The sequence below is a fragment of the Emys orbicularis genome, chromosome 2 (assembly GCF_028017835.1).
Source record: "Emys orbicularis isolate rEmyOrb1 chromosome 2, rEmyOrb1.hap1, whole genome shotgun sequence".
NCBI lineage: Eukaryota > Metazoa > Chordata > Testudines > Emydidae > Emys > Emys orbicularis.
In genome coordinates, this window is record NC_088684.1 from 40,450,681 (window position 1) to 40,471,991 (window position 21,311).

Genomic DNA, 21,311 nt, shown 5'->3' on the forward strand with positions numbered 1-21,311 from the left:
TAAAAACAGAATGGAGCTGATGTTTACTTTATAGCTAATGGTTCCCCAAATCTACAAGAACTTCTAAAGAGTAGATAAAAGCAGCTGCACATGTGATATAGGAATAAACATCCAGAAGAAAACACAACTGTAATCAAAGTTCCAGCTGCTCTCTACTTAATTCTTATCTGCATTCTTTTTAATCAGGCACATTTTTAAGTCAAAGGCATATTTCCAACAGCTTTTGTCCATATATATGTATATATGTCCCTTGAAATATTACAGAAGTCCTGTTTCATATCAACTATAGTGACAATGTACACTCTTTTATTAACTTTCTTCTCATCATCCCCCATTTTCCCTCTGGGCCTCTCTTTTGCATCTGGTGTCTCTACTGGTGCTCAAGATGACAAATACTGATAACTGTGAAGCTGCAATGCTGTGTACTTCTATAAGGCAAAGCCTAGCCAAGGTTAGTCATTGATTTATGTGGTATATTCTGTTCAACAGTGCAAGGTTTTTCTAATTCCATACCTTTCAATCCTCACCACCTTCAACTTAGAGGGTGTCAGATTTCCATCTTATTATTGCAGCTGTGGTTTCCTAAAACTAAATTCCATTTGTTTGAATGTAGTTACTCATTTTTTAAAGTCAATTCAGATTAAAATAGTCAATTTTTTAAGAGACTGGACTCTCAGACAATGTGATAGTAGTTGAAAGTGATTGTTTGGTCAATAAATGGCTGATATAGATTACAAAAATCAAATCGGAGATTTTGAAATGAATGTTTTTACCCTATTTTCCTCAGATTTTTACCATGTATCGTCAATATTTTGACAATATTGAGACATTAAGCCAAGGATTCACTTTATGAAAGGAAGTTGATATGAAATACAGATGGCAGAGCAAAGCTTGTGCAGTGATGCTGGAACAATTTGTATAGTGGCGTGCTGAGAGCCATTGAACCAAACTGTAAACCATTTATATGATGGAAACCACTTCAAGCCAGGGAGTGCTGTTGCACACCCAGCACCTCTAGTTCCAGCACATATGAGCTTGTGTGAGCCAGGGGCCTTGAACCCAGATCTGCAGAAGCAGCTATGCTCCACTCTCCATTTAGTAGCCTGCTGACAATTGCTTATCCAGGACCCATGAAGCCTAACCCCAGTTTGAGGCTCCATCCCTGAGTTCCTATTGACAGAGTCCCAGAGCAGCTGATTGGCCTGCTGTGGCTTTAAAATGTGTTTGTTTCTTTGTTGTTGTTGTTAATATGACCTATATGTGGTTGTAGGACAAAATGCATATTTTTTGTGCTCCTCTGCAGAGCTTGGCCTTGGGGCTAGGGACACAAATACTTCTCTCAAACTCCACTTAAATGAAGACATAGCTGAGGGCCATCTCTGCTAGTTCTTTGTTGGAAGCCCAGGTCTTCTGTCTCTTTAGCAGTGAAGTTGCCTACACTGCAAACCTGCTGATGTTAACATCATAAAAGGATAGCTTTCTGTTCTGACCAGTGATCCTTGGATTTGGCATTTTTCACCATTAGAGTTTCACATGCAAGCAGAAATGTTCTGCTGGGAGCAGGAGTGGGGCCTTGGCCACTGGTAGTCTCTTAGCAGAGATGAAATATTATCTAGAGTTCTCTGACTGTAATAGTTCAGTCATCAGGGATTGTTGTTGGGGTTTTTTTTGTTTTGTTTTTGGTAACTGAACAAGGTCACCTGACTAAATACTCCTGCAGTTCAAATTTCTCCCTGTACTATATTCTCAAATTAATCCACACTGTAGAAGCTAATCATCTCTTCTGACTATATAGCAATAAGAGTGTTATAAGCAGATGAAGACTTCTCAAACTGGGCACTGTATCCAGTTCCATGAAAATTGCCAGACATGGTCTGCACAGAATTATTTAACCTCTTAGGATCAAATCATAGCTAACTGAAAGCCTGAGATGCAGAACTCCAGTCCCATGCTGCATTGAGATAAGAGATGGTCCAAATTCAGGCAACCAAGGAGGCCATAAAAACACACCTTTGGGCAGGATGGCCTTAGATTTCATCATTAGGAATCAAATTAAAACCATAAGTAAATAGACAACTGTCTGCAGCATCATGAGTGAACGTTTGTATAGGCTCCCACAAAGTGCACGTAATGATTCATGGGCTCATTTAGATTCCTGTTTGTGGTCGGCCTAGTCCCACTGGTGCTTTTGTCTCCCATGAGACTGTGGTTACAGAGTGCCTGTCAGTTGCTAACTTGTGCTTACATTTTTCTTCTTCTTTTTCTTCAGTGAAAGGGGGCCTTGATCTTCATTTGAAGGTTGATCTGGCTAGTTTCTAAAGGCATCTCATTTTTCCTATTTTTGATGTACTCATCTATCTTGTAAATGGCCACCATTATGAAGATCATCCAAAGGCCAGGTCTCCTCCTAGAGAAGATAGCCAGGGATTTTCTTAAAATCAGTCAGCAGAAGGCATCCAAAGAAGATTGCTTTCAGCCTCTCCCTGAAGCACAACCTAACCATGAACTCAACTGTCCTGAAAAGTAAGAAGCAATTCTTAAATTCAGGTTTCTACAGTTCACTGCATCAGGTCTGCTTAGTGTTACCATCAGGCAGAAGCATGACTACAGTCCTACTCAAGATGTAGCAAAACTCTTTCTCAAATCCACATGTCAAAATGTAATACTTGGACATATGATACAAGTTGAGTGTGCCAGTAATGGCTGCACTGAGAACAGACGCTTCCTTCTGCAGCTGCTTCTCCACACTGTCACATGTTTTCAGTTGTTTCAAAGTGGTTTTCAGGTGGTTATTTCCTTCTTTCACTGTCATACAGCTTGCTGGCCTTTGGTATATTATTCAGGTCCAAATCTATCTGGCATCTGGTGTCAATCCAGAATGAGTGAAATTCTGGGAGTGGTAGTTACTGTGACTGATGGGAGTTGTAGGCTACTGGGAAGGAGGGACAGATAACGAGCTCACTCTCAGTGGTGGTGGTGGGTGAAGAGGTAGGAGTTCTCTCTATTTTCAGAGAGATATATAAGGGGTGAAGTATTAGCCTTGCTTAATTTAATGAGAGCTTTCCCATTGACTTCAATGGACCAGAATTTCATGCAAAATGAGGAAACTAACAAGAGCTCTGGGTATCCAATCTAAAGGCCAGGGAAAGCCTGAGAAGAAGCCTAAAAAGACAGCTGGGTAAGGCGCTCTGAGAATATGGTGGTGTGGCTAATATAGCTGGCCAAAGTCAGGGACTTCCATAGCTGTAAGGAGGTTGCCTTATAAGAAGGGAAGCAGGAAGAGCTTATGGTAACATCTGATGTTTGGGTTTTTTTGGGTTTTTTTTATTACTATTTGGAGCTGATGCTCATGGAAGAGGGAGGGTATGAAAGCTCCCCTGGGACTCTGAGAGCTCTTCAGGGCATTGCTGTATTGACAGAACCCCCTTATGCCCCGCTCACTGCCCCAAAAGGGAAGCTGTAGTGGAGCATGAGGAGATCTAGATGAATGATCACTTCGGATTTGGATTTCTTGCTTTCTATGGACTTCTATTACACCAGAATGGAAGGAATTTTGCTTTAGCTGGAGAGCTAAGCTACTTACCAGCAAGAGGAAACTGGGACTATAAGCTACACTCACACAGTAAAGACAAGAGGCTTTCCTAGACCCACTTTATGGGGGGGGAGGGGAAGGGTTGATAACTCTATATGACTGGCAGGAAATAGTTGTGGCACTGAGTGTGGGTTTGATCAGCACTCTGGCTGAGGGAGAGAAGTGCTAGTCAGTAGCTTGGTGGAAAAGCTATTCTCTTTAGCCTTGCAAGAGTCTTGTGTAACTCACTGGTGAGTGTGTCACAGGTGCTCATCTGTGCCAATCCACAAATGAGTTGTTATGCTCTCTAGCTGTACAGCTTTAGCTCAAGCTGTAGCAGTTCATGCTTCTAGGCCTGGATGTTCCCAGTTCAAACCTCAGTGTGTTAGTTAAGATTGTGGCTGTCACAATAGTACTAGATGCCTGACCACCTGTGATACTGGAAAGGCTACCAAAGTCACTACTAAGTGCCAGCCTACTAATACTTCCCAATCTGATGTGCATTTTGGCACAGGGAATGCAGATCAAAAATGGAGATGGTATTTTAAATATGTAGGATAAGCTCGTCTCCAGAAACAGAATGGTGAATAATATCTTTTTATTAGATTAAACAGACTAGTTTTAGAGACACTAATTATTTTTGTAACTAAGTGACACTTAGTGTAGAAACTAAACATAACAGGCAAGACCCACACTGGTGTAAATCAATGTAGCTCAGCTGATGTCAGCTGCTGACTTATACCACCTGTGAGTCTGGCCCAATATATGCATTTATTGATTCAACAAACTGTAAGGCTAAGGAACCCAAATAACGGTGACAAGGCACACTACAACTTCTGAACTTGCATGAAAAGGTTAATGCTATTCTGAATTTCTTAATGCTAAATTAAACATAAGTGTAAGAGATGATGACTAATAGGCTCAAGTCTTTAGAACAGACTTCCTAGCAATACAAGAAGACTGCAACAAACAACCATAGACACCTGTTTTTCTTAAAACACTCTTTTAGCGGAAGTCACCCTAGCTGAATTAAATTTGTTTCCCTCGGGTCTGCATTTTCTTTGGCTAAGACAACAGCTGCACCATGTGGAGATGATCCACAAGAAGTGTAACACATGTTTGTGATTGCCGTATCAGCTTTGACAGACCTAAGTACAGCGCTCGTTAGCTGCCTCTTCCCAGGAAGCCAGTTTATAATCTATGCAACATCTTGCAAAGTAGTAGCCCTAATACATATAGCTTTATTTATTTCTTGCACATGCTAGTTCAGTAAAGCAAACAGAAAGAACAGGCTATTACTTATAGCAATAAATATTGCACTAATCACCAGCATCCTCAATGGCATGTAAAAATAGGGACTGACTAGGATGACTGGTTAACTATGTAAAATCTTCAGAGGTCTCATAGCACTAAAATGAAATCCAGTCCTGCAGACACACTCAGGCTATCAGAATTTTCAGTATCTCTATTATTTCTAAGTTATAGAAATATGCAGTAAATTTAATCTCTCCAGGAAATTGCTGAATTCCTGGAAAATAATGAACAACCAATGTTCACTGACTCTCCCCCCCCCACTTAGAGAATGAGTGCCAAAAGTTAGGCTTGGGGAGTCTGGGCTTTGGATCAGGGTATTAAAGCCACTTTTGACACATCTAACTGGGAGCTTTTGGGTGTTCGGCGTTCTTGAAAATTGGGTCTGCTTAGATACCCAAAATCAAACCTAGCAGCCTAACGTCAGACACTCACTACTTTGAAAGCCTCTCATAAATGTGAAATAGGTATCCATCGTACAGAAAGGGAGTCTGAATACATGTCTAAGGCCTGGTCTACACTACGAGTTTAGGTCGACTTTAGCTGCGTTAAGTCGACTTAAGCCTGGACACGTTTACACGACGAAGCCCTTTCTTTCGACTTAAAGGGCCCTTTAAACCGGTTTCTTTACACCACCTCGACGAGGGGATTAGCGATAAAATCGGCCTTATGGGGGTCGGAATTGGGTAGTGAGGACGGAATTCGACATTAGTGGCCTCCGGGAGCTATCCCACAGTGCTTCATTGTGACCGCTCTGGACAGCACTCTCATCTCAGATGCACTGGCCAGGTAGACAGGAAAAGCCCCGCGAACGTTTGAATTTCATTTCCTGTTTGCTCAGCGTGGAGAGCACAGGTGACCATGCAGAGCTCATCAGCACAGGTAACCGTGATGGAGTCCCAGTCCCAGTCTCAGGATCGCAAAAGAGCTCCAGCCTGGACCGAACGGGAGGTACGGGATCTGATCGCCATCTGGGGAGATGAAGCAGTGCTGGCCGAACTCCGAAACAGTAAAAGAAATGGCAAAACATTAGAAAAGATCTCCAAGGCCATGAAGGACAGAGGCCATAACAGGGACGCACAGCAGTGCCGCGTGAAAATTAAGGAGCTAAGGCAAGCCTACCACAAAGCCAGAGACGCAAACGGAAGGTCCGGGGCTGAGCCGCAAACATGCCGCTACTACGAGGAGCTGCATGCCATTCTAGGGGGTGCAGCCACCAGTAGCCCAAGCGTGTGCTATCAGTCCCTCTCTGGAGACAGGGAATCGGGTTCGGCGGACGAGGAAGATGAGGATGGAGAGAACATCATAGATAGCTCACAGCAGCAAGGAAGCGGAGAAACCAGTTTCCCCAACAGCCAGGATATGTTTGTCACCCTGGACCTGGAACCAGTAACCCCCGAACTCACCCAAGACCCTGTGGGCACACAGGGGACCTCTGGTGAGTGTACCTTTGTAAATATTACACATGGTTTAAAAACAAGCGTGTTTAATGATTAATGATTAATTTGCCCTGGCAATCGCGGCCAGTACAGCTACTGGAAAAGTCTGTTAACGTGTATGGGGATGGAGCGGAAATCCTCCAGGGACATCTCCAGAAAGCTCTCCTTCATGTACTCCCAAAGCCTTTGCAAAAGGTTTCTGGGGAGGGCTGCCTTATCCCGTCCGCCATGGTAGGACACTTTACCACGCCAGGCCAGTAGCACGTAGTCTGGAATCATTGCATAACAAAGCATGGCAGCGTATGGTCCCGGTGTTTGCTGGCATGCAGACAACATCCATTCCTTATCGCTCTTTGTTATCCTCAGGAGAGTGATATCATTCACGGTCACCTGGTTGAAATGGGGCGATTTTATTAAGGGGACATTCAGAGGTGCCCCTTCCTGCTCTGCTGAACAGAAATATTCCCCGCTGTTAACCACGCGGTGGGGGGGAGGGGTGAAGTGTCCAACCCAGAGAATTGGGTGTGTGGGGGAGGGGAGTTAGTTGGGTTTGTGCTGCATGTTAAACCTTAAACCTCAGCCCCTCCTTTTACATTGCAAACCCATTTTAAATGGCCAACCCAACGGGTGCTTGGTATGGTTAATGAGAGCAGTACTGTTTTAAACCATCCCCACTTGTTAACAAGGTTAAAAAAGCCCAAAGACTGTGTCTTACCATGGCTGCCTGCAAGCTGAAATCTGTGGCCTGGCACTGCGTGAGTGATCTCTCACACCAAACCGGCAGTCCCTCAATGTAAGAGGAAAAATGCGACCTTGTAACGAAAGCACATGTGCTGTGTGATGTGAACAGCAAAATCTAACGTGAAAGAGTGTACCCATTGTTCTAAAAAATGTATCTTTTTTAAACAACTCTCCCTTCTCCTCCACCAGCTGCAAATGTTTCACCTTCACAGAGGCTAGTGAATATTCGAAGAAGGAAGCGAAGGACACGTGACGAAATGTTCACTGAACTACAGACTGCCTCCCACGCTGACAGAGCACAGCAGAATGCGTGGAGGCAGTCAATGACTGATTTTAAAAAAGCCCAATATGAGCGAGAGGAGAGGTGGCGGGCTGAAGAGGAGAAGTCGCGGGCTGAAGAGCAGAGGTTGCGTGCTGAAACGCGGGCTGAAGAGGAGAAATGGCGTCAGCTTGTACTCAGAAAGCAAGAGTCGATGCTCCGGCTGCTGGAGCATCAAAGTGATATGCTCCTGCGTATGGTTGAGCTGCAGGAAAGGCAGCAGGAGCAGAGACCGCCGCTACAGCCCCTCTGTAACCAACAGCAGGAGCAGAGACCGCCGCTACAGCCCCTCTGTAACCACCAGCCCTCCTCCCCAAGTCCCATTGCCTCCTCACCCAGACGCCCAAGAACACGGTGGGGGGGCCTCCGGCCACCCAATCACTCCACCCTAGATGATTTCCACAGCAATAAGTTTTAAAGTTTTAAAGTGCAGTGTGTCCTTTTCCTTCCCTCCTCCCCCACCCATCCCGGGCTACCTTTGCAATTATCCCCCTAGTTGTGTGCTCAATTAATAAAGAATGCATGAATGTGAAGTAACAATGACTTTATTGCCTCTGCAAGTGGTGCTTGAAGAGGGGAGGGGAGGGGAGGTTGGGGTGCTTGGTTTACAGGGTAGTAGAGTTAACCGGGTGCGTGGGGGGGGGGGGCTGCGATTTCATCAAGGAGAAACAAACAGAAGTTTCACACCATATCCTGCCCAGTCACAAAACTAGTTTTCAAAGCCTCTCTGATGCGCACCGCGCCCTGCTGTGCTGCTCTAACCGACCTGGTGTCTGGCTGCGCGTAATCAGCGGCCAGGCGATTTGCCTCTACCTCCCACCCCGCCATAAATGTCTCCCCCTTACTCTCACAGATATTGTGGAGCGCACAGCAAGTAGCAATAACAATGGGGATATTCTTTTCGCTGAGGTCACAGCGAGTCAGTAAGCTGCGCCAGCGCGCTTTTAAACGCCCAAATGCACATTCCACCACCATTCGGCACTTGCTCAGCCTGTAGTTGAACAGGTCCTGACTCCTGTCCAGGCTGCCTGTGTATGGCTTCATGAGCCATGGCATTAAGGGGTAGGCTGGGTCCCCAAGGATCACGATAGGCATTTCAACATCCCCAATGGTTATTTTCTGGTCCGGGAAGAAAGTCCCTTCCTCCAGCTTTTGAAACAGAAGAGAGTGCCTGAAGACGCGAGCATCATGTACCCTTCCCGGCCAGCCCACGTTGATGTCGGTGAAACGTCCCTTGTGATCCACCAGGGCTTGCAGCAGCATTGAAAAGTACCCCTTGCGGTTTATGTACTCGGTGGCTTGGTGCGCCGGTGCCAAGATAGGGATATGGGTTCCGTCTATCGCCCCACCACAGTTTGGGAATCCCATTGCAGCAAAGCCATCCACTATGTCCTGCACGTTTCCCAGAGTCACTACCCTTGATATCACCAGGCCTCTCATTGCCCTGGCAACTTGGATCACAGCAGCCCCCACAGTAGATTTGCCCACTCCAAATTGATTCCCGACTGACCGGTAGCTGTCTGGCGTTGCAAGCTTCCACAGGGCTATCGCCACTCGCTTCTCAACTGTGAGGGCTGCTCTCATCTTGGTATTCTGGCGCTTCAGGGCAGGGGAAAGCAAGTCACAAAGTTCCATGAAAGTGCCCTTACGCATGCGAAAGTTTCGCAGCCACTGGGAATCGTCCCAGACCTGCAACACGATGCGGTCCCACCAGTCTGTGCTTGTTTCCCGGGCCCAGAATCGGCGTTCCATGGCATGAACCTGCCCCAGTAACACCATGATTTCCACATTGCTGGGGCCTGTGCCTTGTGAGAGGTCCATGTCAATTTCCTCATCACTATCGTCGCCGCGCTGCAATCGCCTCCTCCTCCTCAGCTGGTCCTCCTGGTTTTGCTTTGGCATGTCCAGGCTCTGCATATACTCCAGGACAATGCGCGTGGTGTTCATAGTGCTCATAATTGCCGCGGTGATCTGAGCGGGCTCCATGATCCCAGTGCTAGCTATGGCGTCTGGTCTGAAAAAAGGCGCGAAACTAGTATCTAAAGACCAGGGGAAGAAGGGAGGGAGGGAGGGAGGGAGGGAGGGGCGGGCGACTGACGACATGGCGTACAGGTACAGGGAATTAAAATCAAGAAAGGTGGCTGTGCATCAGGGAGAAATACAAACAACTGTCACACAGAATGCCCCCCCCCCCAGAGATTGAACTCCTAAGCCTGGGTTTAGCGGGCCGTTGATTTGACGGAGGGAGGGGGGAAGGAAATGAATAAAACACAAATCTATTTTTTACATCTTAAGACGACAGTGCAGCATGACTGATAGCCCTCGGCATTTTCTGGGTGCTTGGCAGCCAATACTTGGCAGCAAATAGTATACTACGACTGGTAACCATCATTGTCCAACGAGGACGGTTAAAGGCAAGGGGTTGCTGCTGTGTAGCAATGTAGCCCCACGTGTGCCAGCCACATGTCTGCCAGCACCCAGATCGCCCTCGGCCTTTTCTGGGTGCTTAGCAGACAATACTTGGCAGCAAATAGTATACTACGACTGGTAACCATCATTGTCCAACGAGGACGGTTAAAGGCAAGGGGTTGCTGCTGTACAGTAGCCAGAAGGCTCGGTAAAGGCGCTCAGGCTACAATAATCTATGAGCATTTCAGGCAACCTCTAAATTTACTTGCTTTCAGACCTGAGGAAAGCTCTTCTTTCAGATCTGCTGAGCACCCAGATTGCCCTCGGCCTCTTCTGGATGCTCAGCAGACAATACTGACAGGACGGTTACCAGTCGTAATAAACTATCTACTGCCAAAAGGCAAGGGGCTGGTGCAATGCAGCCCTACGGCTGCCAGCCCCACAGCTACCAGCATCCCGAGCGCCGATGAAGGCTACTACTCATGCTGCACCGTCTACCGCCAAAAGGCAGTAATCTGCTGCTGCTGTTTAGCAATGCAGTCACACGTTTGCCGGCACCCGGAAGACATATGGTGACGGTGAGCTGAGCTGAGCGGGCTCCATGCTTGGCGTGGTATGTTGTCTGCACAGGTAACCCAGGTAAAAAGGCGCGAATCTATTGTCTGCCGTTGCTGTGACGGCGGGGGAGGTGCGTGACGCAATGTACCCAGAACCCCCCGCGGCACTGCTTTGCATCATTCGGGCATTGCGATCTCAACCCATAATTCCAATGGGCGCCGGAGACTCCGGGAACTGTGGGATAGGTACCCATAGGTACCCATAGTGCAATGCGCCGGAAGTCGACGCTAGCCTCGGTACTGTGGACGCGGTCCGCCGACTTCATGCACTTAGAGCATTTTATGTGGGGACACACACAGTCGGCTGCATAAAACCGGCTTCTATAAATCCGGCTTCTATAAATCCGACCTAATTTTGTAGTGTAGACAAGCCCCAATACTCAGATTTTTATTCCTTTCCCCCCTCTAAAAGGCACTCTCTGTGTCAGTTTCTCATTGAACATTTTTGGTATTCAAATAAGGCAAATTCTATTTACGAATGAATGTTAAAGCATTAAAAATTGCTATTGTCAATAGGATAAGAATAGCTAAAAACTGAATATGCAGCAAATTAGACAATATAATTAATGACAAACTCAAGGATGAGACACTAATACTCCAGAATTCTCCAGGTCAAGGTTATACAAAATATTGAATTCCATCCTTATTTAGAGGACACAGAAACATGAGGAATGCTCACAAAAGGAGTGATGCACTTGAATTTTAAAGTGATTAAGGTCAGGTTTGCTCTAGAAATTTCTGCTAGTATAGTAGTGTCTGTTAGGGGGATGACTTATTTTGTTTTTCACAGCATTTCTGCATGGGCAAAAGCCCTACTGTAGACGCAGTTACAGATAGAGCTTAATTTGCTCAGGCAATTGGTTCGGAAACTGAATATTGGCAGCTCTCTGGATCGTAAAGTCAGCAGAACTGTGAGTTGTTTCACAAACACAACACTTACTTTACTTCAGCTGTGAGACAAGTGAGAGAGACACTTTAGAACCATGGATAGGGTTTGATTAAAAGCTAGTCCCATAATTGGAGCTGACTCTAAGCAATTTTTAGTAACTCAAGGTGCAGGCCTCAAGATAGACAATGGGCTCCCCTGTAGCTTTTAATTAAAAGAACACTGCCTACCTATTGTAGGACCACACTTCATATATATATATATATATATATATATATATATATATATATATATATATATATATATATTTTTTTTAAAGAAGCTTTCCCTCCAGCTGTCCTGTAAAAGGTTAGCAAGAACAGGGGAAAATGACATTCTGTACAAGGGAAAGATTGAAACTAACTAGACACAAAGTGCTGCCCTTAAAAATGCCTGGCTCCAACTTTCAGGCCTTCATCAATGCCCCTGCCACCTACTCTTTTCAAACTCCATGAGCTGGCTGCTGGATTGCTGTTTGCAGCGTAAGACACGTGACAAAGTAAAGGCAATCTTGTGGGAGGAACAGAAGGGACAAAGGCCTAGGGGACATAGTCAGAAGGGTAGAGAGGGAATTCTCAGCTAGTGAACTAAAAGAGGCTCACTGACTGATGGGTCTGTCAGTTCTGAGAAATTACAGCTGTCAGAGCTGACAGCCCACCATTTGTGCCAATGAAATGTGTTCACACAAACAGCTGAGGCAAAAATCATTGTGAATTAGTCATTCCTTAACTCCTGTATATTGTGTTTATCCTCCACATAGCCACCAATTTTTTTGGGTGCTACGTACCACTTATTATCTAATGTCCCAGCGTGGTTGGTAACTGATTGGAGGACTTCTCATAGACTCATAGACTTTAAGGTCAGAAGGGACCAATATGGTCATCTAGTCTGACCTCCCGCATGATGCAGGCCACAAAAGCTGACCCACCCACAACAGAATCTTCCAGCCTGCGACCCCTGCCCTATGCTGCGGAGGAAGGCGAAAAACCTCCAGGGCCTCTGCCAATCTACCCTGGAGGAAAATTCCTTCCCGACCCCAAATATGGCGATCAGCAGAACCCCGAGCATACAGGCAAGATTCTACAGCCGGACCCTCATTTTACCCGTGATGGCCCGTTAATGCCTAATTGACTAAAATCACATTATCCCATCAAACCATTCCCTCCATAAACTTATCAAGCCTAATCTTGAAGCCAGAGAGGTCCTTCGCCCCCACCGTTTCCCTCGGAAGGCTGTTCCAAAATTTTACCCCTCTGACGGTTAGAAACCTTTGTCTAATTTCAAGCCTAAACTTCCCCACGGCCAGTTTATATCCATTCGTTCTCGTATCCACATTACTACTAAGCTGAAATAATTCCTCTCCCTCCTTGGTATTAATCCCTCTGATATATTTAAAGAGAGCAATCATATCCCCCCTCAGCCTTCTTTTGGTTAGGCTAAACAAACCGAGCTCCTCGAGTCTCCTTTCATAGGAAAGGTTTTCCATTCCTCGGATCATCCTAGTGGCCCTTCTCTGTACCCGTTCCAGTTTGAGTTCATCCTTTTTAAACATAGGAGACCAGAACTGCACACAGTACTCCAAATGAGGTCTCATCAGCGCCTTGTATAACGGAAGCAGCACCTCCCTGTCCCTACTAGAAATACCTCGCCTAACGCATCCCAAGATCGCATTAGCTTTTTTCACAGCCACGTCACATTGCCGACTCATAGTCATCCTGCGATCAACCAGGACTCCGAGGTCCTTCTCCTCCTCCGTCACTTCCAACCTATGCGTCCCTAACTTATAACTAAAATTCTTGTTAGTCATCCCTAAATGCATCACCTTACACTTCCCACTATTAAATCTCATCCTATTATTGTTACTCCAATTTACAAGGTCATCCAAGTCTCCCTGCAAAATATCCCGATCCTTCTCCGAATTGGCAATACCTCCCAACTTTGTGTCATCCGCAAACTTTATCAGCCCACTCCTACATTCGGTTCCGAGGTCAGTAACGAATAGATTAAATAAAATCGGACCCAAAACCGAACCTTGAGGAACCCCACTGGTGACCTCCCTCCAACCCGACAGTTCCCCTTTCAGTACTACCCGCTGCAGTCTCCCCTTTAACCAGTTCTTTATCCACCTCTGGATTTTCATATCGATCCCCATCTTTTCTAATTTAACCAGTAATTCCTCGTGCGGCACAGTATCAAACGCTTTACTAAAATCTAGGTAAATTAGATCCACCGCATTTCCTTTATCTAGAAGGTCTGTTACTTTCTCAAAAAAGGAGATCAAGTTGGTTTGGCACGATCTTCCTTTCGTAAACCCATGTTGTAATTTGTCCCAATTGCCATTCACCTCAAGGTCCTTAACTACTTTTTCCTTCAAAATTTTTTCCAAGACCTTGCATACTACAGAAGTTAAACTAACAGGCCTGTAGTTACCCGGGTCACTTTTTATCCCCTTCTTGAAAATAGGAACCACATTAGCTATTTTCCAGTCCATCGGTACCTCCCCCGAGTTTACAGATTTATTAAAAATTATTGCCAAGGGGCTTGCAATTTCTCGCGCCAGCTCCTTCAATATTCTGTGTGTGGCTGTGAAGGGGAACAAGCAATTAAGAGGGGGCGGGGGAAGGGAAATATGTCCTAGCATGGTAAATGTCTCTAGCATAGACAAGTTCATAGTAATCTTACCTTCTATTACTAACAATAGGAGGTAAATTTTTTCCAGACAAAAATAAGAGTAACCAAGTTGATGGTGATCCTTAAATATCAAGAGCAAAACTGGTACCATTGTAGTACAGATTAGAACCTCTTTTTTCAGTTAGCTGCCAACAATAATGCTCAATATACATACTATTCTGTTTCAGAGTTGTTTAATATATTATAGCATAATAGGAAAAATAGCAGATGGTATTAAGACTTGAAGTTAAATGATCAGTCAACTTGAATCCTATATGAACAAACAAATATCCTTACCTGTAGCATTAATACTTTGGTTATTAAAGTAACTTAGGAAACCCAACTAATTTCTTACTCTGCCACCCTTCCTTGTATTGATCAGGACCTTACTCCATGAGTATTCACACTGCTTTCAATAGGAATAAATGGTGTCAGACTCTGGCCCTAAATTTGCTGCTTGTTTTCTTTTTGTAGCACAACTTAGACAAAGAAAATCAATAAGGTCAATTCTACTCTTTTATGGTCAATTTCTCTTTACACCACATACTTAGGCTGTAAAAACACAGCAAGGAATGTTTGTTTAAAAACTAACTTCAGTGTAGTTCAGGAAAAAATAATGGAAACATTACTACTCCTAGGCTCTTGTAATTTTTTTTTTTTTTAAACAAAGCTAAATTTTGAGCGAAACTTAAGTTGTCAGTGTCCCTTTATAATATCTGGTATATTTATAACTATTTTATGACTGAAAAGGTTAAGGAAATACATAACATTCTTAGATAAGCCTGCAAGGTTACTTCATGTTAGACATGATAGCTAGGATTTTTTGTTCCCTTTTGGGCAATAGAAAAAGTACATGCAGAAGTTGGTTCTCCTTATCTTCTATATAAACAAGCCAGGATTCTATCCAAGGCCTTTTTCTTAACTTTCAAAATCTCAGTTTACTGTTAGACAACTGCAACACAAGACATGGAAACAATTTATTGACAATTTGTTAAACTGGTTATTCCAAATATTACACATTTTAGTTAATGCACATCACTTAGGCATTTAACACCTGATCCAAAACCCGTTGAAATAAATTGGCTTCTTTCAATTGATTTTAATGGAGTTAGATCAGGTGTTTGTATATTAATCAATATACAAACATCTACATTATGTCTGTGAATAACTTTTTTAAAAGGAGACAGACTGACTTAATCTTACTTTTAAATATTTGTAACACCTTTAAAAACATAAAACTGAAGTTTTCAAATTTTTGTCCTGTGCAATTTATTATGACTTCTATGCAAATAAGACATCCTGTAACTTCTAGTTCATGTGCTCCAGTATAATATTATGTTCCTCTTAAAAAAAACCCTGTACTTGTTGTCATAGATGGCGACTCCATGGGTGCTCTGGGTTTGAAACACCCACAGGGGAAAAAAACAATAGTAGGTGCTCAGCTGCTCTTTGGATCAGCGCCCCCTCCAGTGGCCTTGCCAATCAGCTCCTCCCCCTCCGTCTCCCATGCCTCCCACGTGCCAGGGATCAGCTGTTCAGTGGTGTGCAGGAGGTGCTGAGGGGAGGGGAAAGATTGAGGGCAGGAAGAGACGGGGAAGGGGTGGAGTGGGGGCAGGGTCTGCGGTGGAATGGGGGTTGAGCACCCCCTGGGAACAGAGGAAGTTGTTTGGTGTTACTGCTAATTCTTCAGAGGAATGAATGCTAATACATATTTGTAATCTGGGGGATTGAATCAGCTACTTGAAAGGAAAAGCAGCCATTCAATGATCCTCTGCCAGGTTTTAGGCTGGGTCTACACAAAACTTTTTCTTAAGATCCCCTACTATTGCAAACTCTGGTGTAGCTCTACCATTGGTAGAAACTGTGGGAGTACCACTGTATATTATCCTCCAACTTTTTCACCTTCATGTTGTCTAGATACCAGTGATCCAATAGCATACATCTCCAGATCTCCCTTACTGGATAGGTAGGGCTAGGGAGTGGATTCAGAGGTACTATGTTTTTCCCCTTTCAAGTGCAAACCATATCTCTAGCTCCCTAGCTATAAACAATACTGTAGTGGGCATACTGGCTCATTAATGAGCACTGCTGGCTTATTACCATACTCTACAGCAAGTTGGAGCTGACTTCTGTAGCAAGGTCCCCAAGCTCACATGGCTAGGGGAGAGGTGGGACTGCATGGATTACTCCAATATGTTGGGGTAAAAATTACTGAAGTTTAGGTAAGTGACTATGAAAATTAATAATTCATCATGTAGCATATTATTCTTTTTTATCTATTTTTGACATTGAATTCAATTTATTGTCCCTTCATTTACATTGAGAATGCATAACTAAATTTTAGAAACTCTCTAGGGAAAGCTGGAGGTTTTGGCAGGTGAGAAAGGGGAAGAGCATTCGGAACAAAAGACCTTGACTGCAACATAAGTATTAGTGTTCCTATATTTTAACAAAGATTATAGATCAAAATTATTACCCGTGTTTGTGGCAGTCTCTAATTGGAGAAGTGGTATCGATGATCTCTGGCAAACTTTGTGAAGAGAGGTTTGTAGGACTCCAGGGCAAGGGGCATGCACTGGTGAAGATGTTAATCTGCCAGGTGACTGCAGTGTTGGTTTTTTAACGTTTATGGTAGAAAACTCAGATTTGCAGAGGTATGTTGATCTGAACATTGTTAAAAGATAGATAGCTAGATTCTGGCTATTCTGAAACTGGTCAGCATATTGAGTCCAGAAATCACAAAGTCCTACTTCTCTCAATTTTGTCTTCAAGACATCAGAGCTCTGGAGCCTTAAAATTTCTAATTGAAAGGCACCTTCATCAGTTGAATCAAGAATGTTCTTTGCTTCAGAAGGGCAAGGCCCATTGGCAGAGACAACAAATGGATCACAAACAAATAAAAGCAAATCCTTTGGAATTTTAAAATTCTCAAATCACATTTTAAAACTTTCAGTCCAATTGTTTAGGAATTCTTGCATCGTTTTCATTGGTTTCATTTGTAGCAACAACATGCAATGTGGGAAACTGCAACATCTTTCCTGTTATGTCTGTCTGAAAGAGTTCAAGATTCCTCTGAAAGACACACACTTCTTCAAACAGATCCACAACACTGCTTAGACTGCCTTGGAGCTGCAAGTTAAGGGAATTCAAGTGATCAGTAATATCATGCAGAAAAGCTACCTGTGTCATGGGTGGGGGAGGAGTTGCAGGGTGATCTCCCACCTCTGTGCAGCCGGTGGCCTGTGCTCCCCACTGCCATGCTGGAGCCTCCAAATTTATTTGACAAATAAAATTTGCAGAATTTTAAAATATTGTGTGCAAATTTTTTTGGCACTTAATTTTTAATTTTTTGGTGCAGAATTCCCTCAGGAGTAAGTATTAGTTTGTATAGGTATAGCAAAGATTTTTGGATTTCCTTATTTTTTAAATGTGCAAATATTTAATGTGGCATGAATATATCCTAGAGTACTCAGGGAGCTGACTGAGGAGATATCTGAGTGATTATCTTCAAAAAGTCATGGAAGACAGGAGCGATTCCAGAGGACTGGAAAAGGGCCCTATATTTGCCCATCTATCAAAAGGGGAATAAGGACAACCCGGGAAAGTACAGACCAGTCAGCTTAACATCTGTACCCAGAAAGATAATGGAGCAAATAATTAAGCAATCAATTTGCAAAGACCTAGAAGGTGATAAATCTATGTTGACTGTTACTTATCAAGAACAAATTGTGTCAGACCAACCTAATAGCTTTCTTTGACAAGGTAACAAGCCTTGTGGATAGGAGGGAAGCGGTAGATGTGGCATCTTGATTTTTAGTAAGGCTTTTGATACTGTCTCACATGACCTTTTCATAAACAAACTAGGGAAATATAACCTAGATGGAGCTATTATAAGGTGAGTGCATAACTGGTTGGAAAAGTGCTCCCAGAGAGTAGTTATCAGTGGTTCACAGTCAAGTTGGAAGGGCATATCAAGTGGGGTCCTGCAGAGATCAGTCCTGGGCCTGGTTCTGTTCAATATCTTCATCAATGATTTAGATAATGGCATAGAGCGTACACTTATAAAATTTGCGGACAATACCAAACTGGGAGAAGTTGCAAGTGCTTTGGAGGATAGGATTAAAATACAAATACAAAGTACACCACTTAAGAAGGAACAATCAGTTGCACACGTACAAAATGGGAAATGACTGCCTAGGAAGGAGTACTGCAGAAAGGGATCTGGGGGTCATAGTGGATCACAAGCTAAATATGAGTCAACAGTGTAACACTGTTCCCCTTCACCCCCCAAAAAAACAAACAGCGAACATCATTCTGGGATGTATTAACAGGAGTGTTGTAAGCAAGACGCGAGAAGTAATTCTCCTGCTCTACTCTGCACTGATATGGCTGCAACTAGAGTATTGTGTCCAGTTCTGGGTGCCACATTTGAGGAAAGATGTGAAATAAGTGGAGAAAGTCCAGAGGAGAACAACAAAAAAGATTATAAGTCTAGAAAACTTATATGGGGAAAGATTGAAATAAATGGGTTTGTTTAGTCTGGAGAAGAGAAGATTGAGTGGGGACATAACAGTTTTCCAGTATATAAAATGTTGTTACAAGAAGATGGGAGAAAAATGGTTTCCGTTAACCTCTGAGGATAGGACAAAAAACAATGGGCTTAAATTTTGGCAAAGGGTGTTTAGGTTGGACATCAGGAAAAACTTCCTAGCTGTCAAAGTAGTTAAGCACTGGAATAAATTGCCTAGGGAGGTTATGGAATCTCTGTCATTGTAGGTTTTTAAGAGCAGGTTACCTGAGATAGAGAAGCTGTAAGAGGAGTTTGTTGATTACCAGTTGATGCAGAAATCAGATATTCCTCAGTGTGTATGGGAGGAGGCAGCACTACAAACTGACACAGATAACAATACAATGTGCAATACAGGATGGACACTGTGGGTATATCTTAGCAGTGTCAAAAGCCCTAGTGGTTTTCTCAAGTTCCCATTACAGTGCAAGGTTGCCAAGCTTATCTTAGTTTTACCCCCACTCAAATGCAGGAGAAGAGTGTTCAGTCTTAATTTTTTTTTAAATAAGACACCATTCAGACCAAACCTTGGACTAGATGGGACACTGTCCCGTTTTTTTCCCCAAGTGAAGCTGGCAAATCCTGAGCCATGTTTCAAGTTAGAGCCACCAAAAGAAATTATAGGAAAAGCAAAGGGGGCTGCATGGCAATATAATAAAGCACATGAATAAAATGTGAAACTAAATTAGATATTAAAAGAAATGTGGAATCTGAATTTTTTATCTATGGTTTATCTTCAAATTAATTCAGTTAAATTCAATTACTTTTTTTACATTAATTGAATGTATTGTTTGTGTTTTAACTTAATTTATTTATTTTTGAATCTGATTACTTTAGTTTGCTGTAAATGTAATAGAAATAATATACAAACCTAATATTTGTACTACAGAGTGGAGTGCAGTGGCACCTTAAAGACTAACAGATTTATTTGGGCGAAGTGGGGTTTTACCCACAAAAGCTTATGCCCAAATAAATCTGTTAGTCTTTAAGGTGCCACCAGACTCCTAGTTGTTTTTGTGGATACAGACTAACACAGCTACCCCTCATGTACTGTAAAGTGTTTTTCAAATGGCTGATCAATCACTATGACAAGGTGACATGCAAAATAAACATTGTTGTATTGTTTTCTTTTTTCTTATGAACTGGAATCTCCTGTGGAATCTCCAACCATCCAGGTTTCAGCAAATAATTGTTTATAACAACACCCACTGGTTTGTATTGCCTATAGAACTCTCACGTGGACTAGACTTTAGTATGAATTAGGAGATTTAAGTGTTTCATATGCACTATTAAGCAGCGTACATTTTAAATCAAACTGTTTAGGTGTTGCGTGGATTAAAAACTTGGACTATTGTAGCCAAGGACCGAAGATGAGCGTCCCTGTTTTTGGCAATGACCTAACACACCACCTGGAACGTCTCCCTCTTCAGCCTTGACTCTCCCTCGTTGGGGCTGTAAAGCTCGCTCTGAAGGACGGCGAGCCCGGGGCATCTCTGGGACAACGCAGCTTTATCTCGAGCTACCACAATTAAGCTATGCCAAGCCTCGCGGCCAACAAAACATGTACTTGTCCGGCAGTGTCACTTCTCCAGCCAGGGAAGTGTAAGGGGGTGACTCAGGGGCCCCGACACAGGGATGTCAGTGCCCGGCCCGCGGCAATCACGCGGGTGGGTCCCTCAGACCACCGTCCTCACGAGCAGAACAGGCAGCAGTTGGCTGTTGCCGCTGGAGACTATATCTCCCAGCACGCGCCGCTCGACAGCTGGTAACCGGGAGGAGCGGTGCATGCTGGGAACTAACAATTCTACGCCGACCGCCCCGCCTCCTCCCTACGCAGGTCCGCTCGCTCTTCCCAGGACACGAACAGCCCTCCCCAAGCCGCTTCAGTGCGGGCTGAGGGACTTTTTCTTCCGCTTTCTAAGGTGCTGAGTGACTTGATTAGCATCCAATCAGTGTTTGTCTTTGTGCCGCTAGTAGCCAATGAAAGGGGCAGGTCTGGGGCAGCTAGCAGGGTAGGAGTTGGTGGTGTTTGTGTGAGAGTCCGGCATCCGACCCCAGTGGGGAGGGGGCGAATCGCATTTAAAGGGCCAGTCCCAGAGTTGCCGGAAAGTTGTGTGGAGTTAGGGGGGCCGGCGGGGTCCTGTCAGGCGACACTCGCGTCGCGGCTCAGCGCGCCGCCACCCAACAGCAGCAGCATGGAGCAGGCAGCACCGAGAAGGTACCGAGTCCCCTCCCTGCCTTGGCAATGGGAGCAGCTGGCGGCGTGGTCTGGTGGGTGGGGGCAGGAGCTGGGGCTAGGCCTCGCTAGGCACCACCGGGGCTACGGGCGGCCCCGCCCCCTGGTGTCCCCCTTCTCTCCCCACTTAGGGCGACGGGAAGAGACATTACCCTCCTATGGGGGGAGAGGCATTGATCCCCTCTCCCCAGCCTTAGCATTAACCCCCCATGGGGAAGGGGAGAGACCCTGATCTCCTGCCCCCCCCAGCCTTAGCACTAAACCCCCCATGGGGAAGGGGAGAGACACTGATCTCCCGCCCCCCCCCCAGCCTTAGCACTAACCCCCCCATGGGGAAGGGGAGAGACACTGATCTCCCGCCCCCCCCCCCAGGCTTGGCACTAACCCCCCCCCCCCATGGGGGAAGGGAGAGACCCTGATCCTCCTTCCCCCAGGCTTGGCACTAACCCCCCCCCATGGGGGAGGGGAGAGACCCTGATCCTCCTTCCCCCAGGCTTGACACTAAC

At 44.6% G+C, this 21,311-nt stretch overlaps 1 protein-coding gene across 1 annotated transcript in view; it reads left to right on the forward strand.

Moving 5' to 3' along the window:
- The first annotated feature begins 20,596 nt into the window (after positions 1–20,596).
- The window catches only part of STK3 (serine/threonine kinase 3), a 285,794-nt gene continuing 285,079 nt past the window's right edge, over positions 20,597–21,311 (forward strand). Inside the window, exon 1 of the mRNA XM_065398610.1 lies at positions 20,597–20,787. Coding sequence (XP_065254682.1) covers positions 20,765–20,787 — 23 coding nt within the window. The 5' untranslated portion in view covers positions 20,597–20,764. The remainder of the gene's footprint in view (positions 20,788–21,311) is intronic.